The sequence below is a fragment of the Podarcis erhardii genome (assembly GCF_964252035.2).
Source record: "Podarcis erhardii genome assembly, chromosome: 11".
NCBI lineage: Eukaryota > Metazoa > Chordata > Lepidosauria > Squamata > Lacertidae > Podarcis > Podarcis erhardii.
In genome coordinates, this window is record NC_138501.1 from 47,420,565 (window position 1) to 47,436,894 (window position 16,330).

Here is a 16,330-nt window from a genome sequence, read left to right on the forward strand (position 1 = left end):
TTTATAACGTGTAGCTTTTAATTGCTCCTCTGACCTCTCTGAGAAGGTTTTGCTTATGCATTCTGCGGGAGATGGTTTCTTTGTACCTTGATTTTGAAATGGTTTACAGGTTCTCAGCGCCTTTTTACATGCTGGTACAATGTGAGGAAGATTAAGTAGCCAGAGCCAGTCCAAGACATTTTGCCGCCTGAAGCAGAGCAGCAAATGGCGGCAAAGGCCAACCAAGTTTTTTTGACACCTGAAGCACAAAACCCCACCAGTACCTCTCTCCCACAATGGCAGTAAAATTACAAATGCAACAAATTAAGTAACTTAACAGTTGTCTGCTCTTTCATGACACCCAAAATCTGCTGCCTGAAGCGGCCGCCTCAGTCTACCTAATGGTAGGACTGGCCCTGTTAATCGCTAAGAAGTGCATGCAGTTGTGTTCATACGCAGTTAAACTTGCTGAGTCTGGCTGATCATCCCGTTGTGCTTTTTGTTAACGTGCTTCTCCAAAGGAATGAGAAAAACAAGAGCAGCAGTTATAGAAATGATTAAGTGGGGATGACTTTTCAAATGTCATTTTCAATAGAGGCAAGAGTTAGAATCTGAGAACAAGAAACTGAAAAATGACCTTAACGAGCTGAGGAAAGCTATAGTGGATCGGGTGGCCCAGAACAACTCTTCTAACGATGTCCACGATAGTTACAGCCTCCTCCTGAATCAGCTCAAGTCTGCTAACGAAGAGCTGGAAGTGCGGAAGGAAGAGGTGCTTATTCTAAGGACACAGATTATAAAGGCAGCCCAGCAAAAAGATGCAGGCAGAAATATGGTAATGGACAAGAAAAAACAGGTCCTTCCATTTGTGTGTGTTTGTGTGTGCTTTCTTTTCACCATGTTGCCAACTATCACTGTATCTCAATGGTCGGGCACAGTGGTTTACGGCAAGTCCAAAACCAAAAACGGTCAGGAGGATTCTTTTGAAACAAATTGTTCCAAGTTGCATTGCTGTCTGTCTGCATTGACTGAACTGATATCAAAGACAAATTGATCAGAAGAAGGGTCTGGGCAAATGTAAGTGACCAGTCCCCTGTTGTCGTCATCCCGGTCCATTTTACGAAATATGAATTTCCCCTTTTCAGTTCTGGTTTCTCGGTTCTAGGATGGCTCAGCCACCAATTTCCATTCTTCATATTAAATTGGTGTAGTAATCATTCATTTTTCCCAGGGAATCATATTTTCGTGAGGCGAGTTAGAGGAATCTTAAAAGATAATTCTTGGTGTTCTCACTAAACTACAACTCCCAGGTTTCTTTGGAGGAATAAAACTGAAATAGGTGTTATTCTGCCCTCCGTCTTTCCTCTTAACTTCTCTTCAGGCCGAATTCCACTGGGCCCTTCCAGTTCACTTTCCGACTTCCTTCAGACATTGAATGTACCTTGTCGCAAATGTAATAATAATGATTATGAAACCTTTTGTATGTCAAAAATGTTGCATGTGTGACCAATGTAGAATTAGCAGAGCATGTGGGGAAGGGAATGGAAATTATTGACTGGGAGGAAATATTTCATGATAGAATTTTCTTTTTCAAGGAGTCAAACAGCAACATGCAAACCAGCTGGCCCAATAGTGACAAGCATGTGGATCCAGAAGATGCCATAGAGGCCTATCATGGAGTGTGTCAGACAAACCGGTAAGCCTGTCTTTGTTTATGCATTACTACTGGTCAACACAAGTTGGAATCTGAACCCTATGTTCATTTCTAAGTAACTGAGGGGGCCGTCATCAGATGCAGGGTGCCAGCAACAGGTGCAATCGTAAACAAAAATATGGATTGCTTCTTCTTACAGAAGCATCAAACTACAAACTGTTCAGTGTGTATCGTTCTTATTTGTGGCCTTTTCACACAAGCACAGAATCTGCTGTTTCATGGGATATTGGTATCCTGAGCATCTTGGCTTCCCTTTCCCTAAAATAAATTTCTAGACCTCATACATTGTGGAGAACAACTCAGAAACATTTCAATGAGAGAGGCTCAAAAAGCAAGAGGGGGTTGTTTTTCTTTTAAAAAAAAGAATTGCATTGCCCCTAGAAAGGCTCTGAAGAATTTCTTTCAAAACTTGGCTTTAACTGTTGAAGATCTTGGGTCAATTTGTACGGCCAGGTGAGTTGTACTGAGAAATGAACTTGTGGGGGGGGGATGGAAGTATAGAATTAGGCCCGCGGTAAAGCAGTTGTGTGACCCTTCTTACACACATAGAGATTGCAAGTCAAAACTGTGTCCTCGGGTATTTTTTACATCACAGCTCCCAACACCCCTAGCAGGGGATGATGTGGACTGTAGCCCCAACAACCTCTAAGGACCCAATAGCGAGGAAGGCTCCTTAAGCCCTCCTTCGCTAGCTTTGCAGTGATGGTGCTTGCATTGCAAATTAGATACATAATGAGTTGACCACTTTGCACGCCAGGTTTTGACAATGGACTACTCAGACTGCTCCTTCATCAAGTGGGTCATGTGAATTAGTTTGAAATAACAAACCTGAGCTTTTTTTTTTGGGCAGATAAGAAAGAAATATGTTGCAAACAGGACACTGTTTCTTACATCTTGATCCCCTTGCACTGTCTATTGTTTTCTTACCTCCAAAGTTACTTCCTTTTTATGTGGATGGGCAGATAGACAGATAGATATTTTAAAATGCCAGTTGGGTGTCCTTCCCCCCCGCCCCAGACATGTATGTCCCTCCCTTCTAATGCATACACATTACTCAGGATAACGTACAACAGTTAAAATGTCGCAAGCTCAGCCCGGCCACTGAGATCTAGCTCCAAGGGCCTTCCTCCTTGGAGGGCCTTCTGCTGGTTCCCTCGCTGTGAGAAGCAAAGTTACAGGGAACCAGGCAGAGGGCCTGTCGCGAATTCTTTGCAGCACTTTAGCAGAAATGCTCAGCGTTCCAGGTTCTTCAGTGCAGTATATTTATTGTGAGCTATATATACAAATATGGGACACGGGTGGCGCTGTGGTCTAAACCACAGAACCTAGGGCTTGCCGATCAAAAGGTCGGCAGTTTGAATCCCCGCGACGGGGTGAGCTCCCGTTGCTTGGTCCCTGCTCCTGCCAACCTAGCAGTTTGAAAGCATGTCAAATGGCAAGTAGATAAATAGGTACCACTCCTGCGGGAAGGTAAACGGCGTTTCTGTGTGCTGCTCTGGTTCGCCAGAAGTGGCTTAGTCATGCTGGCCACATGACCCGGAAGCTGTATGCCGGCTCCCTCGGCCAGTAAAGCGAAATGAGCGCCGCAACCCCAGAGTTGGTCACAACTGGACCTAATGGTCAGGGGTCCCTTTACCTTTATATATACAAATATCTACAGGCTATAATACACGAGTGTTGGGTTGAAATAACGACAGACAGGTGGTGAGCGTCATATGGGAGGCACCTCTCGAGCAAGTCTCGGGGAGTCCCTTTTATTGAATATTACAGCATTGCCACGTATGTGCTTATTGCTGATTGGTTAACACAAGTACAAAGCAAAGGTTGCATACAGGCATTAATCACCAATAGATTAAAGGCTGGGAAAGGGAGCACAAAACTAGACAGGCATGAAAACCTCCTAATTAAATTATAACTTGTGATTAATATAGTAGGACTTAAAACAATTACTAGTGATTGATATAGGAGACTTAAAAGAGCATAACAAGCACGTTCCGTAGATGTGATCAACTATGCATTTAAGAACAGGTCAAAGTACAATGTTTTTCCTGAACTCAATGTGAACTGAACATTCTAAGGTGGTGAGTGAATGTCTTAGTATTAGAACAGTTTGTGCAGCATCATGTACAGAAGCGAAGCTTCGAAGCAAGACTTCCCATCAGGCCACAGTCATGTGTAGGATCATAGCATCCCATCACACGAGCAGTTCATACAGTCAAATAGAGTATCTGACTGCACCTTAAGGCAAACAGGAAGACCTCTAACTCTTTCTCTCTGACCACACTCCTCTACACCACCCCTTTACCGCTGGACAGGTTTCCCTTTTAAACCGATGACAGCCAATCAACTGACAGCACATTACTGTTGAGTCATTCTGACCCAGCAATTCCATAGAAAGTATTGCAGGCTGATGCAATCAGCCAGTTGCATCAGCTAGCAAACTCAAGCCTGCAGACTTACTATCTCACACAGCATTCTGTGAATCCCGACAGGGCCTTCTTGGTAGTTGCCCTGCTATGTGGAACACCCTCCCATCAGATGTCAAGAAGACAAGTAACTATAAAACCTTTAGAAGACATCTGAAGGCAGCCCTGTATTGGGACAGTTTTTAATGTTTGATGTTTTTGCATATGCTGGAAGCTATCCAGTCAGATGGGCTGGGTACAAATAATAAAATTATTATTGTTATTGTTATTAGGAAGATGCTTTATACTGGTCCATCTAGCTCAGTATTGTTCACACTGACTTTCAGCAGTGCTGCAGGATTTTAGACTGGGGTCTCTCCCAGCCCTGCTCGGTGATTCCCAGTATTGATGCTCTGCCAGCCACATCAATGCTGAGTTTGCTTATACAGAAAAGGTATCATTCAAATCCAACATTAGGATATGGTGTTCCTGGCTCAAGACTTAACTAGTTCAATCCACCATGTTGCAGAGTGGTTGGAACGCCTTCTGTGTCAAAGCTACAGTGGAATATAGCTTTTGTAGCAGTACACGAGAGTTATAAACACTACTTACATCAAAGTAATAATTCATAGACCATGCTGAGGGAAGATGTTTAATAGGAGGGCTGCCAAGCTGTTTCCCCTGAGGCTGGAAAAAGCAAACCACCAGCTTTATAATGGTAAAATGAGCTAATATATACACATCTTATGTCCTTGGCTGCCCATCACCCACATTAGCTGCTAAATTTGTATCTTAACTCTCAGCCATGATTCCTCTTTGATTACAGGTTTCCTGCAGACTGAGCTTAATACCCTGAATTTGTGTCTTCCTTTTACAATAACAGAAAAGAGGGAGAGAGATTTACATCACTCCCATGAGTATCCTCCCATCCCTTTATCCATGAAAGCACGCTAAAACGAAAGAGGGAGAGAATAGATGGGGAGGGGGGGGGGAGAGACTGGATAGATAAAGCTGGAACATTCATAAAATTGCTGCAAGCAATCTAAATACTTATTTGACTGTAATTAGATAGCTTCGTGTTCATAGTATTCCCCAGATCCCATCACCTTTCCTACCTTCTACAAACTTGAGCTATCATCTGTGTTTGTAAATGTTGTGGAAGCAAAGGAACTGTTCAGTGATATAGTATAGCTTTTCTTTATTTTCACTTTTTATTTTATGTTGTTCAATTAAACCGTTCTTAAAAAATAATAATTAAAAGAAAATGATGGCTTCCCAAATCCAATTTTGCAGAGATGTGTAGAGAGAAGCTGTTGCTGGGAATCATAGAATTGTAGAGTTGGAAGGGACCCCGAGGGTCATCTAGTCCAACCCCCTGAAATGCAGGAATCTCAACTAAAGCATCCATGGTAGATGGCCATCCAACCTCTCCCTAAAAACCTCCAGTGACGGAGAATCCACCATCTCCCGAGGGAGTCCATTCCACTGTCAAACAGCTCTTACTGTCAGAAAGTTCTTCCTGCTGTTTAGTTAAAAGTCACCAACCGCTCACTAGAGAAGGCTACCAAACCACTCTCTGAGAAAGTGGAATTCAGAGTGGGATCCATACTGGGGTCCCTTGGCAACTGGCCAAGTTGCTTGAGTTCCAGTCCATTTGACAACCACTGCCATTTGGCTCTCTGTCCTGAACTCTTGTCACTGATGCACCTAAAAAGCTTGTGGTCTGCTTTGCAACAGACTTTGGCACCTTTAAAACACCGGAAGCCAACCTGGAGCCCTTCCAGGTGTTGTCGGACTGCAACTCCATCTTCCCTCACTTTTGGCTGGGGTTCATGGGAGTTGGGAGTTTACCAGCACTACATTGGCTACTCCTGCCCCCAAATAATTTTGCATGTTGCCTACAGTCCTTCAGCAGCCTTTTCTTCCACAATCTGCATGTTTCCACTCTGTAGATCTACTCTGTGAATGTTTCCTTTCTGTCAGATCAGCTCATAAACAGCAGGACAATATCAATTTAAAAGCATAGGCTCAAGAGAGATGCCTCCACAGGGGTTTGCTTCCTTGATGGATACAAGCCCTAACTGCTTTCCATTTGCAAATGGAGGTTCAGGAGTTATAAATGCCCAGGGCTTGTCATTTACCAGACTTTATATTCAAGGCTAATGAAATGTCCTTGAATTAGTTTCATTCCACAATAATCCAGGAATTGGGGCGGGGGGGGGGATGGCTTCCTTCTACAAATGTCAGCTGTGTGCCAAACTAGGGGTAGGGGGATAGCTCAGTCAATAGAGCATGAGACTCTTAATCTCATGGCTGTGGGTTCGAGCCCCATTTTGGGCAAAAGATTCCTGCATTGCTGGGGTTGGACTAGATCAGTGTTTCCCAACCTTGTGCCTCCAGCTGTTTTTGGACTACAATTCCCATCATCCCTTGCCACTGGTCTTGCTAGTCAGGGATGATGGGAGTTGTAGTTCAAAAACAGCTGGAGGCACAAGGTTGGGAAACACTGGACTAGATGACCATTGTGGTCCCTTCCAACTCTACAATTCAATGATTCAATAACCTGCATAGCCAGCACAGGGATTGTTCCAGTTTTTATGCTGGCAGCCCAAATGCACCTACTGCGACTGTCCCAGGGACTGGGTAACAAAATTGGTGACAATAGGACATACCTCTCCAATAGTTCGTACGTGTTCCATAACATTTTTTCCCCATAATTTTCTCTTCGGTGGAGCCATTGCTTGCGGGGAGGCGTCCGTTTGAGTTTGCTCCTGATTTGAGCTGTAGCATTAACACTCAGAGGAGACGAGCAGAACAGTATAAAATGGTGGGAGGGTGCCAGCATCGCAAAGCTGGAATTGTTTTTGAGCATCTCGGTTGCTTTATTTCAGGGCAGTGAGGCAAACCATTTTTCTCGCAGAGCGAAGGGGTGCGTCTCCCATCGTGTCCCTAATGTGGCAGCCAGACCCAGCTCTTCAGTTAATTGCTCTTCTTCCTTTTGTAATATCTGAATATTGTGGTAGTTGAGCACTGCAACTCATTGCACATTAATGGGCAAGTGTTCTGTTGCTAAGCAGATGATGTTGCTGATGATGCTGTGCCAAAGGACCATGGCTGGTCCTTGCTTGACCCATCTCTCTTAAGCCACAGCTGGAATAAGAAAATGTGACTGCAGGTGCTACACTCAAACCAGCTGGGCAGTTTTTAAGGGCCCTGGCACTAAAATTTGGGCCCTTTAAGGACTCAGACACAGTCAGTTGCTATATTCTCAGTATAATCAAGGTTTGCCAAAGTAGCATATGTCTCTACATTTGTTTAGCAACTGAAAAATGCTCTTCTGTACACCTCTTTATGTGAAATACAGCTCAGGTTTGACATTGGGGCAGATGTGATCTCCCAGTTGTCAACACTCTCCTATTAATGTCGGCCATTGGAGGAGGGGTAGGTGGGTGGGTGGGTGAAAGAGAGAGAATTTATTGGGTGGGTTTTGAGGGTAAGATGCCATAAAACTGTTCTTAACATGTGGGATGGGTGGTTCACAGCATTATCACCTTACTGTAATGGTGCTTTTTCTTTAAAAACTGCAATTCTGTGCAGACATAATCAAGCAGTGGGGGCGGGGGTGGCCGTGATTGCACCTGATAGCAACACATTAATGATATTTTCATAGAGGTGCATAACGTATGCTGAGGGTGCAGGAACAGCAGGTGTGGTCATGATTTTTCTCCCCCCACCTTGCCCACTACAATGTGTGGATTGTAATGTTGACACGGGGCTTGTCTGCCTGAATGCAGCTGAGGCCTCCTTATTCTTCCCATCTCTTGCAGCTGACGCTTCTTTTATCTTTCTTTCCTGTCCACTTCTCTTTCCCTTTCCTCTGTCCTTTCTTTCTAGCAAGACTGAGGACTGGGGGTATCTGAATGAAGATGGAGAGCTCGGCTTGGCCTATCAGGGTCTAAAGCAAGTTGCCAGGTCAAATACTTTTACATCTTTTCCTTCTCCTTTCGGACCTTTTCCTACTGTCTCTTTCCAGTGTTTCTCCTTCCCCTCAGTTTCATGTGGAACTGGAAATGGACATAATTCACAAAGACCCCAAACTGGATTCCTTTGGAGCTGTTTTGATGTCAAATCCAGCTTTGCCACTTGGGTAGTGACTGGAACCAGATCCGTGTGTGAGGGATACAGAGACCAGAGACAGGCTGGGCTGAATGATTGATTGATTGATTGATAGCATCAACTATCACTCATCAACAAATAATGGTGGGCACACTGTCATCCATGGGCATCCTGTTGCAGTGGCGTAGCGTGGGTTGTCAGCACCCGGGGCAAGGCAAGTAATTTGCGCCCCCTAACCCTTGGATTTGCGCACCCTAACCTGTGGATTTGCGCACCCTAACCCTAACCCACAGATGCTGCGCCCAGTGTGGCCGGTCCCCCTGCACCCCCCACACTACACCACTGTCCTGTTGGCAATTTCTGGGTGCTGGCCGACCAGCTAAGTTAGTTTTGAGTTTTCTAGAGTGGAAACGGTCGCCTGCCAGGGCTAGCCAGCCCTGAATCTGAGGAGTGTGTGTGTTTCTTTTTTTCTTAAACTGGCTAAGGTAGTTCTTCCTCTAGAATAAATAATGGTAATTAAGGATATTTGCATACAGTAGCTTATTTCTTGGATATTTATGCAAAACTTTTAAAATGTTTCTTCTGGGCATCAAATGTTGCACACCCTTCAGCATGCATGCATATTGCAGTATATCATTGTGTGAGACTAATACAGATAGACACTATTTCAATTTCTATACAGTACTCTATCATCAATTTGATATGGTAGTGAAATAAAAGAATGATTTCAGCCATATATCTTCATATTTTCCCGAGGCACCTTGTCACTTGTTCCAGTTGTACAGATGTTATTTCACACACTAGCGAGTTGTAGATGCAGAAGCCTCCGATCAATTTTCTAAGTATCTTACATTTTCAGTGTATTCCATTTCCATTATTACTAGGGAGTGGGGGGTATTTGTTGTTGGTTTTTTTGTAAGGAACAGAACAGCTGAGGAGAAAAGAGGACAAATCAAGGGCATGAAAATGCTTCCAAGCCTTTTTCTCTCACACATCTACAAGGTCTAAAAAACCTGCTCTTGTATTTAAATCTAGTGCTGAGATTCTTAGAAGGGAGGTGCTGCCTTTGTGTGTGCATGTGGAAAGGCACACAAAGCCTATATATGAACAGGAAGGCCAATTCAGGATTTTGTGGACCTTAAGCATATATTCTGTACGTGCCATCCCCTTTCTTAAAGTACAGCCCATAATCTGGCACTGATAGCATGCCTTCTGCGGAGATGTCTTTTGCATGAATCTTGACTAAGGCAGCCACAAAGAGCTTTATGCATGCAGCACCGTATTTTTCACCCTATAGGACGCACTTTTTCCCCTCCAAAAATGAAGGGGAAATGTGTGTGCGTCCTATGGGGCGAATGCAGGCTTTTGCTGAAGCCTGGAGAGCGAGAGGGGTCGGTGCGCACCAACCCCTCTCGCTCCCCAGGCTTCAGGAAGCTATCCGCAAGCCTGGGGATCCCGCGGGAGTTCCCGCCGGGCTCCCACGGCTTGCGGAGAGCAGCCTGTTCTGGGGGCTGGGGTCAGGGGAAGCTCGGGCTTCCCCCGCCCCAGCCCTGTGCCTGGGGTGGAAATAAAAAAAAATTCTTTATTCCCCCCCCCAAAAAAAAACTAGGTACGTCCTATGTGCCGGTGCGCCCTATGGGGTGAAAAATACGGTAATTCAGTTACCATGTGCTGGTTTCTATCCCAAGCATCCCAGCATTTCACATCTTTGCACTACTGTGTCCTGTTGTTTTAGCCCAAATCCAGCTTTTGGCATGCTGCATTTGTTGTTGTTGTTGTTGTTGTTGAATTCGGTTTATAGTAGCCTACATACACAAAACCACCTCGCGGCAAGCTGGCGTCTTGGTACCCAGGCAAACTTTTTCCCAGGGAGTGAGCCAGTCATGTCAAGAGGTCCACCTACAAGGATGCCTTTGGAACCTGGGCCAAAGCTGCTTGAGCCTTGAATAGCTTCCCAGGTTGCCTTGCTGCTGATCATAATCTTATATTAGTAAACTCAGTGTCTAGAAACTGCTGAGTCTACATTTGCAGGTAGAGTCCCGAGGAGTGGACTGTACCACTTCAGACTCCAGCTATCTGCAAGTAGAAAACAGGTAAATCAGAGAGAAGGCTGCTCTGATTTTCTGTTTGTGGGGAGGCCTTTTTAAGGTATATGTGCTGATAAAACAAGCACAGGGAGCCCTTAAAAAACATGGGGGGAATAATTCTGAAGGCACCCCCCCCCCCCACACACACACTTGCAATGCGAAGTGGTTCAACCTACTCAAAACCTTAGGGTTCTACCACCTGCCTAGATCAGGCTGTCAGAACAGATTGATGAATGTTTGCAGCCTTGCTTTTAAAATCTCTTGGAAAAGCTTTTTTTTGGGGGGGGGGGTTAAGTAGCCGAGGTTTCAATTTAGCAGACTCTAATTGGCACCTTTAAGAATCAATTTAGCTTACCAAATGTTAACCTTACCAGCACACCCAACAGTGCAGGAATATACGGGAAAGCTGTAACCTTTTTCAGGGATGAATCACGCTTTTCGCTGGAGCGGGTGGGAAAGGAGTCAGAAATGCAAAGAATTGTTTCGCGCAACCCCTGGTACGGAAAGTGCTGCATGTTCCTTAATTTATTGTTTGTGTGCAGAATTACACAGTGTGCATTCATTTAGAAGAGGGTTATTTTTTGTGATTTAAAGCCTCTCTTCCACTTTGCTATTGAAAACCATGGTTTTAATTTCCCTTTGGCACAGTCTGTGTAGGTTTTCTTTCACCCTTTGAATAACTTCCATTATTCAAGTTGCCTCATTTTAAAATAAAATCACATATTTATATATATATATATATATATATATATATATATATATATATATATATATTAATAATATAGGCATTTCAAACTTTCTTGTACAGCAGGATACAACAGAGTTCATAAATGTAGTGTTTAGGTTTTCAAAATTACTTAATGGCGCTTTAAGCCTCACCTGGAGACCTTTTAAAGAGACCTCAGAAATAATTCATATCTCATCTTCTGAATAAGAGACCAATTCAGAAAAATAGCTTGACAATTTGAGGTACAAGACAAATAAGGTGATATCTTTTGGAGGGTGGAGGGACCAGGTTCCCTTGGGTTAAAATGTATCCAAATTCAGAATGTGTTCACCATTCTCTGGAATTAATACAACAGAAGTCGGTAGCAGGAAGGATCTTGGGCCCAGCCAGCCCCTTCAGGCCTGCTCCCCTGATACTCTAGCAGACCCCCAGAGATGTGGAGATAGCAGGATCCGTGGCAACATAACTTGCAGGCCCAGTTGTTTATAGGGAGGAGATTGTGGGACTCACCCACCCTCCTTGCAGCAGTTTTCCAGGAAAAGCAGTTTTTAAATAAGAACTTAAGTTTCTAATAAGAACAATAGGTCAACAGCCATAAGAAGAACCCCCCTGGATCAGGCCAGGGACCCTTATAGTCCATCATCCTGCTTTCACAGTGACCATCCAGGTGTCTATGGGAGAAGCTTGCAAGCTGGACTTGAGGTAGAACATAGCCAACTCGACTAGTAACTACAGATGGCTGTATCCTCCATTCGTATGTCTCATTCTCTTTTGAATCCTTTTCATGTCGGTGGCCAGCGCCAACTTTCGTGGGAGCAAATTCCATAGTTTAACTATGCTCTAAAGCACAGGCATTCCTTCCTGCAAAGGCCCCTGGCATGTGTGCTTTGGTCTCTTTGAACCTGGCACTTACGTGGCCTACCACTACCCCTATTCAGACAATCTTAAACTTTTTTTGCACTCAATCCGTAGGGAAGATTTATCCTGAACTGGAGACTCCTTGGCTCCTATGAGCTTACCCCCAGCAATCAGTCACTACCTCTGAGAAAGACGAATGAGGGCTACCCCTCTCTACAAAATGAAGGAAGCCTTATCTATCTAATAGAGATAGAGGGGGTCCTGGGCCAATTACCTTTGGCCCCCTCCCCAATTATGGCCACACTGCTTTTCTCCTTCAGAGAGGGGAAGTGGCAGGGAACCTCTCTCAGTCCTGGCTTGGTGGAGAAGCAGGAAGGGGCCTTCTCCTGTGCTGCGCCCGGCAACTTTGGAACTCCCTCCCAAGAGAAACTAGGTTGGCTTTGTCCTTGTTGTCCTTGCGCTGGCAGGCAAAGACCTTCTTGTTCCAACAGTTCCTGGCTGTTTTTAATGAAAGGGTTGGTGCTGTGGTGTCTTTATTGTAATTATTGGTGTGGTTTTAATAGATTGTTTATATGTATAATTTTTTTTAAATTCTATCAACGTTTAATTGTTTTTTAATTATTGGTTTTTCTATGTTTTTAGCAGTTCTTAATTTTGAGCTGCCTCGAGTCCTGTCAGGGAAAAAGGCAGGGTATAAATAAATATATAATGTAATGTAATGATAATAACTTTTAAAAGGCTTCCACCATTAACAGTTGCATGAATCCCTCAGAAGCGCCCCCCCCCCCCCCGGAAGTGTGGCTGGCTGCTTCCTTCTTGCTGGAGTGACTTCAGAGTTTTTGCATTTGTTTTAATTCATCTTTAGTATACTTTAAAACGCATAAAAAGAAAAGTGAAAAAATATTGCCGCTGTCAAAACATTATACACTTCAATGAAACAAACTGACACAGGATAAAGTAACTGAAAGAAAGAGAGGCGAAAAAAACGATAAATAAAACAAAATTGGGTAATTATTTTAAAGAATAAATCAAAAACTCTTCAGTGAATAAATAAATAAAAAAAATCAAGAATAAATCAAAAACTCTTCAGTGTATACCATATCCAAAACATACCCATCGGAAAGGTTAGTTTGCTATTCATTTGTCTCAGAATGGATGATTTGAAAATAAAATACAAAGTTTCTACATGAAAATTCTTTTTTTTTTTTTTTTTTTTTTGCTATTTTAGATACATTGTGTGAAAAGGAAAGGATAATCTATGTCAACCAAACTTTACTGTATGCCTGTAATGGGGATTGTCCATGCTCTTCAATATTAGTAAATATTATAAAATCAGACCACACCACAGTAAAGTTATCTTTCTTAGTTTGACCTCATACAATCCTCAGCTGTACCAGCACTTGAGGCCAATTTGACAGCGTAGCACTGGAAAGAACTTTCAATACCTAACGATGACAATCCTTGCAGCTCGTAACCTATGCCCAATATAAACTCCTTAGTGTGTAGTTCTTCACCACAGCTGGCTTTACAGAAATATTTTACAGGAGAGTGGCTTCAGAGCTGATGCAGTGTTGTCACCTAGCAGCTGCCCTCAACTCTTAAAGGGGGCCCATTTCCCTCTCTGAGAATCCATGCCCCACCCATAGTAGTTCATAGAGTCCAAGAATTGTAGAGTTGGGAGGGACCCCAAGGGCCATCTAGTCCAACCCCCTGCAAGCAGGAATCTTTTGCCCAACGTGGAGCTCACACTCACAAGATTAAGCGTCTCATGCTCTGCTGGCTGGGCTATCCTAATCGTATCCCTCGTGTCCAGTTGTTGTGCGGTTTCTTTGTTTCTTCCGGACCTTGGCTTTGAGAGGTCAAGTGATTTTGTGATTTCTCTGTCTTCCCCCACTTCGCCTCCCCGCCCCCCACCCTCAGGCTCCTTGAGGCCCAGCTCCAGGATCAGAGGAGAGAGCATGAAGAGGAAGTAGAAACTCTGAAGGAGCAAATGGGCACCTTGAGGGAAGAGATGGAGAAACAGCAGGAGGTCTTCTTCCAGACGCTGCAGCTGTCGCCAGAAGCCCAAGTGGAGTTCGGAATCCAGCAAGAAATCATGCGGCTGACCAGCGAAAACCTGGTATGTTTGGGCTGGCAGAATCCCTGGCTCTTCTTGCTGTGGATTGCTGCAATCGTGCTATGGGAGAAAAGACCCTGTCTCAGAGATGGGAGAGGAAAGAGCTGCTTGTACACCTCTGCCTTTGGAACTGCCCTCTCTTGTAATGTCTGAGTCTCCTTTCAGTTACGTTCCAGGGCAGGGCTCAATAAGATGAGCCATGCTGGATCAGACCACAGGCCCATTGAATCTGGTATCCTGTTCTCACAGTGGCCAGTCTGATGTCAGTGGGAAACCTGCCGGAAATGCATGGGTGCAACAGCCCGCCCTCCGTCTCGTACTGTCTGGGGAGATGGTTGTGTGTAGTAGCCCAGTAGGTGAGACCTTTCATTTCCACTATACAGATGCAAACCATTTTGTGTGCAGAGGAGACGACTTCCCACATAGGGCAGCTTACAAATCATGTTGTATTCAAAACAGTAACTAAGCAACTGCCAAATGTCTGAATCCGTAGCAGGGCTGCAAAGGATTGATATTCTACCCAGCGTTGGGCAATACGGACCATCAACCCTAAGGCAGCTCCTTATAATTTATAGATACATTGCAGATGTTTCAGGAAGATGTTGGGGATAACTAAGTTGTGCGGCACCATGGTCAATATTGGGTGTAGAGTACAGTGGTACCTTGGGTTAAGTACTTAATTCATTCCGGAGGTCTGTACTTAACCTGAAACTGTTCTTAACCTGAAGACCACTTTAGCTAATGGGGCCTCCTGCTGCCACTGCGCCACCGCTGCATGATTTCTGTTCTTATCCTGAAGCAAAGTTCTTAAGCCAAGGTAATATTTCTGGGTTAGCGGAGTCTGTAACCTGAAGCGTATGTAACCTGAAGCGTATGTAACCTGAGGTACCACTGTATGTCCCTGATGTGGCGTCCTGAGAGGGGGAGATTTCCATAGCAGGAGAGAGAAACATAGGTGCTGCGTTAAAGCACTGGTCCATGCAGCCTATCACATAGATCAGTGTTTCCCAACCTTGTGCCTCCAGCTGTTTTTGAACTACAACTCCCATCATCCCTGACTAGCAAGACCAGTGGCAAGGGATGATGGGAACTGTAGTCCAAAAACAGCTGGAGGCACAAGGTTGGGAAACACTGACATAGATAGGCAATGTGGTGCCCCCTTGATATTGTGAGACTCCCATCAGCCCCTGCCAGCATAGCCAGTGGTCAGGAAGGATGGAAGTTGTGGTTCGACAACAGTAAAAGTTGTCTGACAATGGAACCCTAGGGAGGCTGTGCACTCTCCTTCCTCGGAGATTTCTAGGCAGAGGTTGGATGGCCATCTGTCATGGATGCTTTACTCGAGATTCCTGCATTGCAGGGGGTTGGACTCAGGGTCCCTTCCAACTCTATGATTCTATGAACATTTGGAGAGCATCACATTGGCTACTCCTGGCCTAGCATTACCTGCTCCTTACTGGCAGCAGCTTTCCAGAACTTCAGGCATAATGTGTTTCCCATCACCTGATCCTTTTAACCGGAGACGCCATAGATTGGGCCTGGGACTTCTGAATGCAGAGCATATCACTGAGCTATGGCTTTATACCTGGAGATATTGCGGTCTGTAGAGTAGGGGGCCCTCTAGTGCGAAAGAATGTAGAGAGCTTATGGGGATCAGTTTGCCTTCTGCTTGTGCTCCGCAGTGGCATCTTATTAGGAAAACTTTTATCACTTCCAAGCAGATGTGTCAGAATCATTTAAATATGAACATCAAGAACTGTGGCAAAAAGCACTGAGGTGGCAAATTGTAAATTATTAGGTACGGTGTTTTGCTTCCACTGGAAGTCGGGAATCAGTGACCTTAGCTTGTTTCTTTGGCTAGCAGAGGGCAACAAAGACTGACTGATTGACAAGCAATAATTGGTAGGAGGAAGCCTTGTCAGATAAACCACTAATTCCCTGATTGTTCTTAATGTAATTATTTATGTTGGGAGCAAGGTTTTGTGGCATGCCATGGAGAGACCTGCTTATTGCTTAACCCGTTGGCAGAAGCTCCAGCAATCGAGGGCTGTCAAACAAACACTTGCCATTTTCTTGCCGGGATTGTTGTTCTTTGCACACACAGCTTTAATTAGTACTTATAAAGCGTCTCTAAACTCCAGGCACTGTGCGAAAACTACAAACAGGCGGCTAGCCTTGCATAGATTTCCTACACAGCTGAGGATCAAACTATATGTCACATTAAAGTAAAGGGACCCCTGACCATTAGGTCCAGTTGTTACCAACTCTGGGGTTGCTGCGCTCATCTCGCTTTATTGGCTGAGGGAGCCGGCGTACAGCTTCCGGATC

General features: G+C 44.5%; 1 protein-coding gene across 3 annotated transcripts in view; it reads left to right on the forward strand.

Moving 5' to 3' along the window:
- MYO5B (myosin VB) overlaps positions 1 to 16,330 on the forward strand; it is a 296,838-nt gene that overhangs the window by 257,127 nt on the left and 23,381 nt on the right. Inside the window, exons 28-31 of one of the 3 annotated variants that reach the window (XM_081881337.1) lie at positions 575 to 814; positions 1,575 to 1,675; positions 7,993 to 8,070; positions 13,807 to 14,005. In XM_081881337.1, coding sequence (XP_081737463.1) covers positions 575 to 814; positions 1,575 to 1,675; positions 7,993 to 8,070; positions 13,807 to 14,005 — 618 coding nt within the window. The remainder of the gene's footprint in view (positions 1 to 574; positions 815 to 1,574; positions 1,676 to 7,992; positions 8,071 to 13,806; positions 14,006 to 16,330) is intronic. The other 2 variants (XM_081881338.1, XM_081881339.1) reach the window with 2 other exon arrangements.